This window comes from Pseudorasbora parva, chromosome 21 (assembly GCF_024679245.1).
Source record: "Pseudorasbora parva isolate DD20220531a chromosome 21, ASM2467924v1, whole genome shotgun sequence".
NCBI lineage: Eukaryota > Metazoa > Chordata > Actinopteri > Cypriniformes > Gobionidae > Pseudorasbora > Pseudorasbora parva.
In genome coordinates this window covers 18,424,053-18,441,580 of record NC_090192.1, presented here as the reverse complement: position 1 = coordinate 18,441,580, position 17,528 = coordinate 18,424,053, and the positions used below count along the sequence as shown (strand labels likewise).

General features: G+C 38.3%; 1 protein-coding gene across 1 annotated transcript; it reads right to left on the bottom strand.

Moving 5' to 3' along the window:
* Positions 1-1,560: 1,560 nt before the first annotated feature.
* On the bottom strand, positions 1,561-15,327 carry slc16a12b (solute carrier family 16 member 12b). The gene is made up of 7 exons (XM_067429652.1): positions 15,023-15,327; positions 13,226-13,474; positions 6,396-6,499; positions 4,777-4,920; positions 4,085-4,679; positions 2,913-3,172; positions 1,561-2,535 (listed from the first exon to the last, which is right to left on the bottom strand). Exons 2-7 carry the CDS (start codon positions 13,333-13,335, stop codon positions 2,303-2,305), a joined length of 1,446 nt encoding a protein of 481 aa, XP_067285753.1. The 5' UTR covers positions 13,336-13,474; positions 15,023-15,327; the 3' UTR covers positions 1,561-2,302.
* Between the last annotated feature and the right edge of the window lie 2,201 nt (positions 15,328-17,528).

Below are 17,528 nucleotides of genomic sequence, written 5' to 3'. Positions count from 1 at the left end.
AAATATCTAAATTACTTTTTGTGTAGCCTACTTAGGGCAAAAAAAATTCTCTAAATAATGCAATATTATATTACGTCTTTCTTTTAGCTGTGGGCTAATGCTGCGTTCCAGGCAGGCAGCCCATAATTTACGACTTCAAGCCACAACTCACAACATTGTAGTTATAACTTAGTGTTGTTTCACAGGCTGTGTGAAGTCAGAGCACGTAACTGGGAGTATCGATCTAGTACGAGTTTACAGGTGGGAGTCAGGTTTTGACTGTCGTTCCAGTGCACTTTCACGGGTAGAACGTTGGAAAACACGGGTTACGGGTTGCCTGGAATGTAGCATTAATTTTTGGAGTTTTGGAAGCTGGAGAAGGGAGGCGGGTGCACATTCTTCATGTAGCCAATCCAACGAGGTTCTCGCTGACTCAATTTATCTGATTGGTTCATTAAACACATCATGTAGACACATCTTTATCTTAATTTGGCTCAGCCTCATTCTCGTTGCCTGAATGGTACTTTTATTGCACACCCATACATGTATATAAAAAAAATCAAGCATGACCCTTTATAAGCTGTGTACAATGTTTTATAAAAAGTGCTAAATAAATAAAGGTGACTTGATGTGTTCATTCTGAATTTCGAGCTGATGTGCTAATGAGCTATGAGCTAAAAGCGCACTGTGTACATTTGCAAATTTCAACCACCCACTCCTTTTTCGAAGCACATAGAGAAGCTATGGTGGCCGACACAGGACAAAAATGTTGTCTGAGACAGCAGAGAGTAGCTCTGTAGAGCAGTTTGTCCGTTTGGGGCCACTGTAGAAACATGGCGCCGCAAAATGGTGACTTCACTGTGTAAAGGGAACCTGTGTAGTGTAAAAACATGTTCATTATGTAAGGTCTTAATACACCACTGAAAACATTGTTATGTATATTATATTGCATTTCTGTCTATAGATTCTCATAAATACTACACACTGCACCATTAAGAAAGAATTTCTGCTTATTCAATGCATGCATTATCCTTCAACAGGCAACGATTGAATGATGAAATCTGTATTGCTTCAACAGATAAAAACACAGCTTTTTGTGTGCATTGTGAGTTAAAACACACACACACATATACGTACAAAAATGAACCCATAACTAATATCACTTAAACTTGCAGAATCGTGAGACGATAAACACCACACTTTAAAAACTTGAAAATAGGTGGAATAGTAGGCCTACCTATATATTTTTTAACCCACTGAAACTGATGAAATTCACTATTACACTCTAAAAAAATATTTAGAAAAAAAGTTACCAGGTTGCCTTAAAATTATGAGTTCATTGAAATTAAAATTTTGAGTTAATACAATGAACATTTTTTTTTGAGATTTGACAACCTTTATTAAAAGATTTTGTAAGCATATTGGATGCTTACAATGTTTTATTTCTAAAGGCGTGGTGAAACATGCCAAATAGTGCTATTTTATTTATGTATCATTTTTTTTATGTAGTTCAGATACAATAATATTTTGAGTTTCTATTTATTAAACAAATTTCCTTCATTGTATCAACTCAAATTTTTAATTTCAATAAACTCAAAATTTTAAGGCAACCAGGTTACTTACTTTTTTAAGTTAAACCAACAAAATATTTTACAGTATACTAAACATATATTTCAGACGGTTGACATTAAATTCTTAAGATCTAACCATATATTAGTCCCATGACTTAGTAGCATCCATACAAAAATATCGGTAATAGTCTCCAGAAACTCATTTGTTATTCAAAGAATTGCTGAAGAACTGCTTAGCTGTAGCAAACTCATGATCATAAAAAAGGTATTGCTGAATAAAAAGACCAGCCCTTTATAAACCATTTGCAAAACATGGGCAAATGTAATACCTTTGATATCTGAATTATACAGCAGCTCAGACTGTCCAGATATTACGGATCAGCACTGTCCTCTACTGACTTAAATAATGTACTACAACCAGAGTTGTACATTATAGTCCACTATAATATCTATAATAACCTACATTTGTTATTTCTATGTCCACAGAAAGAAAAGAAAAAGAAAATCACAAAATGCTGACACATTATAAAATATGAGACATACAGAAAATACATAAAATGTGAGGTGTGCTAATGTAGAATAAAATGCTTTCTGAACAAAAAGTCAACAACAGTCATGTGAAATTCTTTTATACACAAACAGTTTTTCTCTCAATTAAACATTATTATTAATAACTAATCTATCTGGAAATATAACAATATTTCATACATTGATTAAAAAGAACTATACAATAAAAAAATGCTATTCCAACGCTATGAAGTGGCTGGTATAATTATCATCAAGTCTTTATTTTTAGAAGTAAAATAGTCCACTTGTTTGCCTTCACATGACACCAATTTTGGGTCTTTGCTCAGACTGTTCTTTTGTTTTCTCTGACAATAGCGAATGGCAGCAACTGAGAACAGCAGGACAGAGCTGGAGATCAGGGCGAACCCACTCAAAAAGAATGTTGCCGTGTAAGTCCCTGTGGTGTCAACCAACCAACCTATGCAAAAAAACAAAAACAAATAGGATTACCTCAGCTATTTACAATAACCTTTATCATATCAAGAAAATGTGTTAATAATATTATGGTGAAATAGGAACAGTTTGGTCAGTTAAAGTGTCTCTGTACATCAACAGTTAACCCTTTATTGAGCCATTTTAATCATTACAAAGCGACAATTTTGGTTAATGCTTTTTTCTTTAGGGCACATTTCAGGTCATTTGCAACCTAATTTCTATGTTCTGCCTCTTGGGCGTGTTGTTAATTTCCATATTAATTACATTTTGACTCATCACTCAGTGTGGCAAAGTTCCATCATAATGTTTATTATAATAGAAGTTTGAACTAATCAAAATAAAATCATTTGAGGCTTTTACCTCCAATGGGTGGGCTGACCAGATAGGGAACAGCGTGGAGGAAATACACAACTCCGAGAGCTGAAGAGAGGTATGTTGTCCCTACAACATCTGATGTTACCACAGGAATAAGGGCAACATAGGCTCCATCAAAATACCCATAAAGCACAGAGAAGGGTACCAGTAAGTCAAAGGTGCGTAAAAGGGGGATAAAAAGACAACATAGTCCCTCCATTCCCACAGCAAACATGTAGCATATATTCCTGTACTTCTTCAGACACCTGGGAGAGAAACAGAACGGGTCAGTCCGCAAGAAGCAAACGATCAACATTCTCAACATTCAACATTCTGTTTTTCTAAACCCCGAGCTTTTTTAGCTTTTTGACCTCCTCAAATAACAAAGACCATGACATGCAAACCCTCTTTCTAAACTGACGGCTGGGTCAATGATAAATAAAGAAAAGGACAAATTGGTAACAATTTGTTTTACAGTGACCTTGTTACATTTGTTATGTACTTATATGTACCTATAGTAACAGCAGTAAATTATGCATAATTACATGCATACATGCCTTAAAATAAAGAGTTACACTTTATTTTATGGTGCCATTGTTACAGTGTAATTATATCTTTAAAGGAACTGTATGTAAGAAATGTATTAATGTGAAAATGTATTAAATTCAATTAATCATAAAATGGCCCTGATATGTCACCTATACATTAAGAAATAATGTTAATTTCAAATACTTATATAACCTAAAACAGTAGTCCGGCCAGGTTATTGTCATTTAAAAGTTGTTATTGCAGCCCTCAACTGATGTTGATGTTGACATGTGTTTTGGCCTGAAGCTCCACCCTCCACCTATCTACCAATCACAAATTAGTAGTGTTTCGGATCCGGTTTTGGATTACTTGCCCATTTTTTTAAAGTGTATTAATATAACTGTATTAAAATCTGGACAAAAATGTGTCGGTGTATTGATATCACTGTATTAAGATCTGGACAAAAATGTGTCAATACCAATGACCAAGCTGTTTATTAGATAACAAAATCTGAGCTTAAAAAAAAAAGATGACTAGATTTAAAGAAAAGTAAAAAAAAATAAATAAATAAAAAATAAGCAACACACGGTCCAGTCAATAAATGTAAATGACTGTGATGCAATACTAACACAGTGCACAAAACAACATACCTCCTATCAGTGAGCCAGCCAAATGTGATGTTGCCAACGATGTCAATGACCCCTAGTATGGACATCAGGAACGCAGCATGCTGATGACCGACACCTACATCCAGCGCGTAGGGCACTAGGTACACAAATGGCAGGCTGCACCCACTGGCCAGCAGCAGGAAGGAGCCTGCCAGAACCAGGAAGTCAGGCATGAGCAGGAAGTGGTATTCTTGCATGGACTGAAGGCAGCGTTGTTTAGCACTCACTTCTAACTTATCGTCTGCATCCTTCCCCATATGAACGCCATTTACCGCAGGCGGCTTAATGCTATACCCACCCTCTGAGTCCACGGGAAGAGGACAGGCCTCCTCTTCCTTTAGAACGATGGGCCGTAACAGAGCTCCACATACACACAGGTTAGACACGAAGCCCCCTAAAATGAGGAGGGCCCCGCGCCATGAATAGTGTTCGATTAGCAGCTGCACTACTGGGGCCAGGATGAAGGTCCCGATGCCACTGCCAGACATGGCAATGCCATAGGCCAAAGACTTCCTCTCACAGAAATAGATCCCGACCATGGCAATAGATGGAGTATAGCAAAGGGCAAAGCCAAGCCCTAAAAAAGAAGAATATAAAATTAAACCGTAAACATGCTAAACTTGTGCCGAATATGGTTCTGTAGGTCAGTGTTTTAGGGATCTTAAGGCTCTTACCAGTTACCACTCCCAGGGTAAGGTAAAGATATTCTAGACTGGTGGCGAAGGAGCTGAGGACTAGTCCTATTGAGGCCAGGAATCCTCCTAGTATTACAGCTACACGGCATGACAACTGATTCCCGATCAGGCTTCCAAGGGGAGCTGCAAAAGTAACATGTGAATAAACATGTATGTTGTGCAAGTCAAACTAAACAATATGTTAAAGGTGCACTATGTAGGATTTTTGCAGTAAAACAAAAAAATTAAATAAAAAACAGGCCAGTGTTATATATTTTGTTCATTTGAGTTCATACAATATCCCATATGTTCTTAGTATTTGTAAATGTTGAGAAAATCGTCAATTTTATTTTGAGAGAAGTCGCCTGTCTATTGCGTCATATCTGCGTTACCCTCATATTCCAGTTTTATTTGGCAGAAACTTTTTACTCTCACTGTAGTGCAACAAGTTTGATAGCAGCCCAAATGCACAAAATAACGCCATAAAATCATTTTTAACAAACTTAAATGTATCTAATATGATAAACAGAGCTGCAATACCTCATAGTCATGACCAGAAAAGCAGAAATGGCGCCGGCGACTAAGTCCCGTCAAAATAAAAGTCCCGCTGCTTGCAAGTCGTGTGTTGCATAACAATCACTCCAGCGGCCTTGCTCAGCTCCCTCAACACTCGCTCTTGCTCTGCTTCATACTACAGTAATGTTAATAACTGCATCCATGAACTTGATTTCTGCCTGAGTCCTATCCCAATTCTTTTCCACCGGCTGTGATGTGAAAAACATGTCCAAAGATTCTGAGCTCAAACTTGGTGTCATCAAGCTACACCTTTGTTTTGAATAGGCGCCCTCTAGTGGACGGAAACGTTACATAGTGCAGCTTTAAAACATAATAAAAGTCAAATGTAAATAATATTTACTGTAAGCTGTGCGCCAATTTCCCAAAAACTATCAATTTCGTTATCTTGAACACATGAATGGAACAGATGGAGATGCTTTATTTGCTAATTGATTTTGCGATAATACATTTCTTCTGCTAATAAGGGGAAAAGCTGCTCTCTCATATTACATGGCAACATATTACAACATATATGATTTGCAACTATGTGCTTCCAGAGACCCCTGACCAGCATGATAAAAGAGAACACAGCCAAACAGGATATTGGAAAGCTTTATGTAATAGCAGCATTTCTTACGTCTTTTGTTTACTAGTCACCAGACTTAAGATAGCCTTTTCTTAGCAATGTAATTCTTAAGATTGCTGCACTGTGCACAGCAGACAGCACCGGGCGTAAGGAAAGCAAACAGGCCTGTTTTTTTGGGTCAAGCTTGCGACACTGGCATGTCCTCTCAAGATGTTCGCTGTGTGTTGCTGACTTCAACAGAACGTTTTGAGCCTCCCACAGGCTGCAGGTCTTTCTTAGTTTCTTATGCAACAGTATTGTCTCAGATGTGCAAAAACTGAGGATCCCACTTTATATTAGGTGACCTTAACTACTATGTACTTACATCAAAAAGTAAGTACAATGTACTTAGTGTGTTCATATTATATTGCAGAACACTTTTGCTGATATTGAGGTGGGAAAGGGGTAGAGTGTGATAACTTAGATGACCATTACGTACCACACAGCATGGTTGTGCAGTCCACTAATGAATGAATCCATGCTGTCCCAGAGTAATCTCTTGCAAAATGGACCTGAAACTCAACAAAGAATATAGAGATGCATCTGAAAAAGAGAAACAGACAAAAAAACTCTGATCAGACAGAACACCAAGTTTGTGGTCTTTAAAGGACCATATCGTGACTCTTTCAGTTTAGTGCCATTCACAGCCAGTTACAAACAGTCGTGCAGATCGTGGGTGTCTGGATATGAAAGGCTGAGACGAGGCAATGAGGCACAAGCCTCTGCAGTGCCTGTTCTGCACCTGAACAAACAAAACTTGAACACCAGGCAGGTCACTCAGGTCAGAGCACTCAGTGTGGATATGACAGCCAGAAACTCTCACGTCTTCCGCCATTGAGACAGACGTGTCTGGCCATCCGCCATTAAAGAAGGAGATGTCCTTCAGTCAACCGTTCCACAATCAGTGTGAAAACACATTATTGGCATAGACAAGGTGCTGACTCAAAGGGTAAAATCTTACTCAAGGACCTGAACAACACACACAAACACACACACACATATACTTGGATAAGAGCTTTTTAAGGAGTTAAGGGCAGAGAACAGAATATCCATAAGATAAAGAAGAGATTTTCCATTTGAAAACCAATGGCTGCACTTTAAGCTCAAAAAGAGTTTCATCATCTGGTAATCCTCAGGTTGATTATTACCACTTATCTCAGTAAGACTTAAGAAATTGTCAAACGAATGCTTGTTTCAGAGGTGTGGTCAAATTATCTGTTTTGTTCTTGCCAGCCCTTCTGCAATTTCATCCTAGTAAACATCAGCTATGCAGACCTGTTCTTCAGGTTCTAGTGTTTCACACCTTGTATGTCAGAAGATGTACCTGCACATTCAAATTTAACACCTAAATAATTACAGAGTTTGAACAGCACAGTTGGTTGAGTATGTTCACTGCTCACGGGTAAATTCAAAATACTGCTAAATGGAACAGCTTGTCCAAAAGTAAAGGAAAACTTTACTTCTCAACTCTTATTACATAGGGGAGTGCAGGGCACAACCTAATGCGGGGTTACTTGTAACACGCATGGTTTAAAACTTTCCACACATGCCAGGATGACGAACATTTGTGTATTTACTATAGTTGCCATACCACAATTAAAAAATCTTTGGAAGATATCACTGAACTTTTATTTAACCATAGCAAAAGTACATTTCTTAAGTTTATTTTTCATCTCTGTTTTTTGTGTTTATTTAAAATAAGACAAATCTGATATTATTGTAATATTATTGTAAACTTATATAATATGTTATTTAACAGTTGAGATTGTTCTTTAATGCTGATCTAACCAACAGAAGACACTAACCACGGTTTAAATCCCAGTTTCGCAGGTGGGGTGCGTTGTAACTGCGTTACTATTAGAACTATAGCCGCGTTTCCACCGCAGAAACTTGGTGACAGCGTGCGCTGCACTCACACCAGGCTATAATATTGACAAAAGAGGAAAGTTAATTTTTCTGAGGGGTAAACTTTTCATTTTGTAAGAAGTTATGAAGATAAAGTTGGAATAATGACACAGACATAGCCTGGCTACTAGGGGTTGAACGACTTCCATTTTTTTTAAAGTCGACATTTATGTGATGAAAGTCGAGTCGACGTCGACTAGTCACTGATGACGTCATTAATGAACAAATAAACCTAAACCTTGAGCTGAGACGCGAACTCGGGTCTTCTTGTGCACAGGACAGCTATGGCATATGACACAGCACTGCCCATAATGTTATTAATCCTACATAACAGCTTTTGTATCAGTTCTTTTGTCTTATGGTCGTTATATTTCTCACAGATTTCTGCTCGTTCTGAATAAGATACAGATAAAGTAGCACAATAAAGATTACATGTATATGAATGCATTACTTATTGTGTGTGAATTAATTCTACCTGGCAGCGTCTCTCTACTAATGGTGAAGCAGTGAGTTTTAGTTAACAAGAAATATATGCTAGAACTTTTCAGTTTCTAAGCCATTTTATTGATAAATCCCAGAACTGTGTTGACAATACATTTCTGCGCTACTGCGCAATCTCAGCGTGATCAGGCTATGTGTGTGTGTTGCAATCGCACACAGTTTAGCACGATGATTAACTTACGTGCACAATAAGCGTGCATTCTCCCGATCAATTTTGAGCATCCATATGGTAATCAAACATGTCTTGTGGAGAGCTCTTGAAGTATGCATTTATTTGTCATTTTTAACTGTTCAAAACAGAGCCTGCATTTCAGTAAATTGTTTATCCTGTAGCGCCCTCTATAGGCCAGCGACTAGTCGATGTCAAGCTTAAAGCGTCATGACAGGGCATTAAGTTCGACTAGTCGATTAGTCGACTAGTCGGTGCAACCCCTACTGGCTACACCCTCTCATCTTGACAGCGTATATTGTCGCAGGCATTTTTTAATTCAACTGTGCCATTCTACAGAAGATTTTATTTTTTCTGAGATGATTATTACACTTTACAACAAATAAATAGCTTATATAATACTGTATTAGTCCTGGTGGTCGTTGAGAGTAGTTATGGTTACAGTTAACACATTCCAGCTGGAGAAGAGGACAGCAGGGACATTTTTAATGCTGTAGACAAACTGCATATCACAAAATGATTGCGATTGAAAGTCAGCACATGTAAACACCAGATTGGTTTACATAACGTCTCGTCAGGGCCGGCTCTAGCTCTTTGGTTGCCCTAGGCGAGATGGAGTTTTGCGCCCGCCACCCCACTCACTTTTATCGTCTCTTTTCTAATTCAGCACGTCTGTTTTCCTAGGCCTACCCCTAACCGAGAAGCACTTATTATTAAACACGTTCAACGCTTTATTTCCACTTTTCAAACATTTTCTCACTTTTTATTGAAGATAAATGCCTTTCCGATCTGATATGTAATGGGAAAAGGGAATAGAGCGAGTGTGGCAAAAGCGGGATCGAACGGCTGATCGATTGGCATCAAATCTTGATGCCATGCGTCTTAACACTACACTACAGCCACTGTAAAGAATTTGGTGAACACAGCATATTTGTGTTTAATGTAAATAATATGGCATCTTTCGTTAGTCTGCTCCAGTAAAAAAAAATAAAATAAAAAATAAATAACAGAGGCCGTATTTATTTCCTTCCGACGCCCACGTAGAGAGCGTTTGTACTTGTTGTAAAAATGCATACGTTATCCATATTTATAACGAACTGGACTTCTGATATTTAAATTACATCCATGTAGGTTATTGTAGATTATTGTCAGTGAAGTTATGTTTGCAATACGTATAGTAATTATGTAGAAAACTAGTACGTGATAGCTTAGTGACAATATTAATAATATTTATAAAATAAATATTAGTTGATAAGATTGATACTAAGTAATTTTATTTTGTTTGACAACTTATTGGCTGAGATAAGAAGACTAACCTCTATACTGGGCTTTCTTTCGATTTTCTTCCTTTCGTTTTTTCTCTTTTTCCGTCCGGCCCTGTGCATCCGCGGGTTTAGACGCCTCATTTTTGATGAACGCGCAAGATGAGCACTTGTCTGACCTAACGCCTGAACTAATAATCAATAATCACCATCAATTCAATCTAATAATCAGGTAGATAAGTAATTAAACGTGTGGCTCAGGGGGCGCCCTATGATGATCATGTTTAATGAACATTATGTTGTATTTCGCTTGTTCCGATTGCTTAATGGGAAGTAATGGGCGGCACTAGAGCGCGCTGGCGCCCCTAACACAATTGTCGCCCTAGGCAACCGCCTAGCTCGCCTATAGCAAACGCCGGCCCTGCGTCTCCTGAACAATCCACTAAATCTTAAAATCGAAATGAATTTAATCAAAATGACAAAAAAAAGTGTGAATGTAAACTTGGCTAGTATCGCGCAAAAATGATTACTGTCCGTCGCTGACTGGGAGGAGCAGTCCTACATCACCGGACTAATTTGCCTAATCTTCACGGTACTTTAGACCGCAGTGGAAACGCAGACAGTAGCAGGTCTGGGGGAAAAAAAAGTTCCTGGTACAAATTGTTCCGGGTAATTTTGGTGGAAACGGGGCTTATGATATTATACAGTCCCTGACAAAAGTCTTGTCGCTTATCTATTTTGTAGAAATACCTGATATTAACCTGACTTTTAATTAATCAATTGGTGTTAGAAATAGCTCATATGAAAAGCTAAAACCCTCCCAAATGATGTTTAATGCACTGAAATAAATAATTTTCACAGAAGAAATATTTATCATTTAATCAAGACAGAAATGTAACAAATTTACTGCAAATACAAAAATATGTCAGCAAATTAAGTTGTGGCGCTGTGAGTTCCAAATTTAATATCTTGTATGACTTCCATGAGCTTGAAGGACTGCATCCATGCGGTTTGGCAAGGATGCATACAATTTATTGATGAAGTCATCAGGAATAGCTAAGAAAGCAGTCTTGCATGCCTCCCAGAGTTCATCAATATTCTTTGGTTTCGTCTTCCATGCGTCCTCTTTCATCCTACCCCACATATGCTCAATGATGTTCATGTCTGGTGACTGGGCTGGCCAATCCTGGAGCATCTTGGTCTTCTTCGCCTTGATGAACTTTGATGTGGAGATGGAAGTATGCGATGGAGCACCGTCCTGCTGCAGAATTTGGCCTTTTTTATGGTTGGGAATATAAGAGGTAGCTAAGATTTCTTGGTATTTTAGACTATTGATGTTCCCTTCCATCCTGCAGATCTCGCACACCCCCATACTGGATGTAACCCCAGACCATGATTTTTCCACCACCAAACTTCACTGTTTTCTGGGTGAATCTCGGATCCATTCGGGCTCCAGTAGGTCTCCTGCAATATTTGCGGCGACTGTGGTGTAATTCAACAGAAGATTCATCTGAAAAATCCACCTTCTGCCACTTTTCCTGCGTCCATCCTTTTAGCAGGCTGTGGGCCTTGGCAAATGCCACACGGTTTTTCAATTGTATTTTGTTTAGTGCTGGCTTCTGGGCACTGATTCGACCATGGAGGCCATTTTGAAGCAGAACAAACTGTTCTGGTTGACACAGGGACTTCAGTTGACCAGGTCTCGTGGAGCTCTGCTGCAGTGGAAAATGGGCTGGCCTTGGATTTTTGAGCCAACAAACGGTCCTCTCGAGCAGTTGTCTTGTGGGGTCTGCCTGACCTGGGCTTGTCAAAAACATCTCCAGTCTCTTCAAATCTTTTTTTTTATCCTCTGTACGTGACGCTGAGACACATTGAAGGTGTCTGCCACATCAGCAGTGGATCTGGTCTTCAGCCTCTTGATAATCAAAACTTTAGTCTCAGGGTGAATCTTAGGCATGTTTGCAGAGGTCTAGTTGCAGTTGATGTGAAGGTCTAGCGTACTGGGGTTCTTTTTATACACACTTGAGACCTAATTGATCCAATATTAGTCACAGGGAAGCTCATATGACAAGGTGACAACACTTATGTCTTTGCAAAAATTGACTCAATGGGCTTTACCAAGCTGTGAATATTAGAATACTTTTTGGAAGTTTAGTTTTTCACTGAAACATTATCACAAAAGCTGGTGGGATTAAAATGAGCCATTTCTTGTAAAAATATCTTGATTAGAAATATATTTCAGCGGCACTTTAGGTCAATTTGTACACAAGCGACAAGACTTTTGTCAGGGACTGTATTCTATACTTTTATAAATTATTTTGAGAAACAATCAGAAATAATGACTGAGAGTCAATGTTTAGAAATGATTCATTATAATTATGTTTTTAACTATGCTGTATAGCTGTATTTAGGCATATGTTTGTTGTAAAACTCAAAGATTTGTATATTTTTAATGATTAAAAATGCCATTTTTAAATGATACCAGGTAACATTTTAAGCTGACATTTGGTCATGTTACATTGTGCCCCTCACATGTTAATGTACCCCATGGGGCATTTTGTCACCGTTCACTTCCATTCTTTCAGGGTAAATCAACAAAAAAAGTATACACTGTATTAATGAAAAAAAAAACACATAATTGTACTAGAAATGTGAAATTAAAGTATGCACTGTATTAATGAAATAAGTGGATTTACACAAAATGAGAAAGTCAAAAAGCGTTAGGTTGTGCCCCGCTCTCCCCACATAGAAAAAACTTCTATAGTAGCAACTGACACTTACAACATCACATTACAAAAGAAAAACACAAAAGTGTTAAAATAACCAGTCAAAGGAGTAAAAACTCCTTCTAAGAGGCCAATAGATGTAAAAACAACACTGTGTTATCTATATCCATGTGTGAACGCCCGAAAGTTGTTTACAAGTATGTCAAATGTAACTTGACCTCAAAGGCTGCAGCAGAAACACCAGATAGCGCTTGTCACTTTGTGAACCACTGACTCATTCTAGGTAATTCTCAGTGTGGAATGAACTAAATATAGGCTTCTGTTGTGCCTCGTGTACTGTACTATACACGAGTATGTACTTTTTGACAGGTTAAAACCTTCTGAGGAACAAATCCAGGCATTTTTTAAAGGACAAAAGGTTTATGAGAGTGTATAGAGAAAATGCACTAGACTTTTCCCCGTGGATGTGACATTGATTGTATGTCTGTTGCTTCCCTCACCTCTGTTTGTTCTTATTGGATGTTTCCTGTATATTTGCATTATGTGTTGTGTGTTTTTTCTTAAGTTAAAGAGCAAGAATATTCTTCTGTTTATCTTCAAGAAGTAAAAAAATTGGTTTAGTTATAGCTGAAAACAAAACACATATAACTTTTTCAAACTGTTCTAGTTCTATAAGCAACAGCATACACTCTCCAAAAAAGCTTACCTTGTAACAGCTCTTGTGCAAACAGTAACCATAAAGCAGCCAGCCACGATCATCCATCCCCACCCTCCATCCGGAGGAAGGACCCCTCCTTTCTTCCTTTCCTGAGCCATGGAGTCTGTCCTTCCAACCACTTTTATTTCCTTCAAACTCCAAAACTCCCAGTCCCAAACACACGTTGTTCCTCTCTGCCGCCACACTCACTGGTCATGGAATTCCTTCTGCAGATGTGAGGCCCGGTCAGTGACTCCGCTGAGAGCAAAATGACACACACAGCAAAACAGGCAGGAATAAGTAACAAGCTCAGCTAAAATGATTAACAGGCACGATGGGTGATGCACGTCTTCTGTCAGGACTCCGAAAATGCGACATCATCCAGGTTTGGGGCTCCTTTTTGGTCTTACAAATGATTCACAGTGAAAAGTGAAATGATGCATGACGGCATTCATATGAAGTGTTTCTGAGAGAAAGCTCATTCTAACTAATGGATTGCCATATTAACTGAAGACCTTGCAGTCTGCCTTCCTGACCCATCTGACCCTCTGAAATTGAAGAGCGTATCTATTGTTTTAAATTATTAGGGCTCTTTCTGAATGCTAATTTTTGTTGACCTATAAAAAAAAGATGCTGGCAATGTCGTGTCCCTGGACAAAAATAGCGATAGGACAGCATCAATCGGTAAGAATTGGGTGATTTCAGGGTGATTGGGACACTTTTTGCCATTGAAATGACTTGGAGAAAGTGTACCAATCACCCTGATGTAACATTTCCTAGAATTGCATTCAGATACGCCCGTTCATCTTTGGAACTATTTTTCAACCATTACAGGACATGTCGGAGGGATGTCTATTTCAACGGTCATTAAACATCCAATTGTTTGCAAGTTACTGCCAATGTATAAAAATAAGTGTGGAAAATGTGCAAACCACTCTAGAGCCATTAAAATCTAAAAACTATAAATTGTGTTATGTGCAATGTTTTGACGTACACAATGTACAGGATGATGCCAGTTTTTTCCCTTATAATACAACTGAACGTGTAGTTTATGAGTCTTCTAATCTAGATATCAGCTGACTGTGGGAACATTGTTCCACTGCAGCATGAATAACACACATCAACTCAATAGATTTCTTTGAAATTAGGCTTGTCTAATTGTGACAGCTGATGATTTCCAGGCTTATTCACTCCTCCTCTCACTCGATTCAAAGTTTGCCGTGTCAGTATTTAGCAAATTATATGCGTCTCAAATCTGATCTTTGACATGCAAGTCCAGTCACATGCTAGGACTTGCAAAGAACTGCATTGGCAGATTTAAAGTCGTTTCCTTCATAAGTTGTCTGAGGGAAGAAGAAAAAAAACAACCAATAGGCTATGAGTCATTTGAAAGCCTTTCGTTTTTTTTTTTTTTTTAAACAAAAAAATATTATTATAATATAATTTCATTTCATTTTGCACCTGCTAATTGTAAAGTACATGTGTTGTACATTTGCCTAATCATCAAGGTTAAACCTTTTACTGTGAGAGCATTTTTTTTATTGCAAATAGGCCTACATTAAATTTATTCTTTATATATATTATAGATTTATTAGATTTATTATTTGTTTACATTTAACTAAATACTTATTTCTCTTTAAAACAATACAACACATGTTAAAGAAATTAATAATCACAATAATGTAAGAAAACCAAGATTTTTTTTTTCTTTGAACAGCTGAAAGTTCACCACTACGACGTCATTCGGCTGTTAAAACCAGATGTTTGGGGGGAAAACTTCTCAAAGAGGTAAATTGATGCACTTACCATTTGATAAACAACCGTAGACATGGTCCTAACATCCCCACTCAACTCTTCTGCAATCACACGAACTGGCCCTGACGTTTGAAATTATTCTGCACATTCGTTTAATTGAGTTGGTGCAACATGTTCATCATCCCGGCGGCTGCCACCAGTGAACATGTTTGCAGCTGCGGGAACGTCACGGACACAGAGTACTTGAACGTATTAGCGTGCGAGCTGTGAACCTACTTACCTCTGTCTCCACTCCCCCTTTTTACACGTGTAAAGAAAATTATGCAAGTAGGCTATGCATGGCAGGGTTCCGTGAGGGTTTTCTTCTCTCATTTGAAATACGGGCTACTTGAAGTTGTCTCTGTTGTGAGGAAATAATTATTTACAATAATGCTCAGCATTCATTGGTTTACCATTTGATACGTAGGCCAACAATTTTGATGTTGCTAGTATGACAGCCATGCACATTTCAGTAAATTAATCGAGTTTAAAAAAAAAAAAAAAAAATGTTTACACTATCTAGGCCTATACTATAAGATTTGCATGTGTTGCCATAGACAGTAAAAGAAATGGACACAGCGACCCCATTGACGTCTACGGCGAAATAATGAAGTCAACCTAGGGGCACTCACTTCCTGATGGCTGAGCGAACTGCGCAGGCTCAGACTGAGCTTGACGACGTAGATGTGACGTGAGCCTCCTGTCTGACAGCTGTGAGTCTTCTAGTAGATGTGGAAAGCGAAAGCTGAATCACGTTGTTTAAATATTTTCTCCCGTTGCTTTTGGCTCACTATGGGCTTCTCCCCATTCTTCCCCCTTGACTTTATCAGACTAGTCTCCAGGACATGTCTCCACGTCCCCCCGACTGCCTCATAGACAGTAAAAGATTGCCTGCGAGCGTCTCCTCAGGTCTATACGGTAATTTCTCAACTGTGCGACAGGGTCGCGTTGGTTATGACGCAATCGTTAGCCTATTTTTACAAAAACAGCTTCTGCGGGGCGATAGTGTAAGATACAAGGTAATGGAGCCTTTTATACATTGTCGTGTTTCTTTAGAAATAAACAATGGACAAGTGGAGTCTTTAAACGTCTCAGATGTAAAGTTATTCACTGTCAAAGTGACTCAAAAATGAATGGGAGTCAATGGGATGCTAACAGCAGGTGATGGCTTGGTTAGCAATGGCAGCCCCTAGGGGTGGAACGCTTTCCGAGCGCTAGATTACCCCCTTGTGTGTTGCAGAACCGCAGCAGCAGAAGTTTCAGAACCGCACCCTCAGAACCGGAAGTGGGGGCGGGGCTTAAACATAGACATTGTTGCGCAACCCATACACATAATTTTCTTTCCATGATTCGTCACTCCAGAAATGTCTCAACTGCTCTAGAGTCCTGGGGTAGCGTGCTTTGCACCAGTGTTTCCCAACCTTTTTTCAGTCATCATGGCACCTTTTGAAAATGTTCAAAATTTTGTGGCACACCCTCACATACGTTACGCTAGGGGTGTAACTGTACAGATTGCTCACGGTTCGGTTTGTATCATGGTTTTAGGTTCACGGTTTCAGAACGGTTCGGTATTTGCTATGTTCGAGGAAAAAGGACTACTGTCAAATAAAAATTAAGAAAATAAGAACAAATAACTTAAATACAAGCAGCAGCACAAATAAATATTGAGCAAAGATACTAATAAAATAAATAATGCTTTTAAGTTTTTTCAGGTAGGTCTAACATTAGTTTTTAGGTAGATAAATTGAATAAAGTAATCAAATGTAAAATAACTGCATATTCAACTGTTTAAATTAAAGATTAATCCTTATTAAACTTACAAAAGCTATTCAATCAATAGCAGTGAGTACTTTCCTTATCTTTTGTTTAACATTAAACAGAGAGCATTAAAGGCTACTGCCCCTTTAAGAACTAATGCAAGGATATGCATCGTCTTTCTCGTCTGTATATAGCTCACTTAAGGCATATACATGAGAATAATGCAAAACACATCTGATCGTTGTTATGTGGTGAATCCGACCAATCGTGGAACAGCTGTGTGGTCATCAGATCTTGTGCAGCTTGAAAATCGTCTGCTCTCGTGGTACTTTGATGCCAGAGATTTGGCATCAGAGCTGTCTCAAGTCAAACTAAATTTCTAACCTGCATGCATTTTCATAAGGAAGAGACAACTTTCATGTCAACTTTAAATAAATAACAGTTTTAGTTTCCCAGATGAGAACTGTGATATAAAAAGTTGCCATGCCAACAGTCATATGAGAAAATATAACACAACTGGATTCCCTGGATGACTGAAGGGTTAATTCACCTAAAAATGAACAATTCTGTTAGCATTTAATTTTCAAACTTTTTTTTTGCTATTCTTTTAATATATGTTTTTATTCACACATAAACACTGATCAATGCACATACATAGAGTACATCAAAAATTGTAAGTGGAAGGAAGCTCAAACCAGGGTGCTAACCAGTGAGGTTTGTTAACACGTCAAGCAAGCACAATCAAGAAATGTCTTCTCTT

What these genes read in the sequence shown, in the direction of transcription:
- slc16a12b (XM_067429652.1), bottom strand. Translation starts at nt 13,335, where the DNA reads ATGGCTCAGGAAAGGAAGAAAGGAGGGGTCCTTCCTCCGGATGGAGGG. An exon ending in TACCCTGGGAGTGGTAACTG is followed by an intron (nt 4,680 to 4,776) that starts GTAAGAGCCTTA and finishes CTTCTTTTTTAG; the next exon opens with GGCTTGGCTTTGCCCTTTGC. An exon ending in GGCTGGCTCACTGATAGGAG is followed by an intron (nt 3,173 to 4,084) that starts GTATGTTGTTTT and finishes TTTCTCTCCCAG; the next exon opens with GTGTCTGAAGAAGTACAGGA.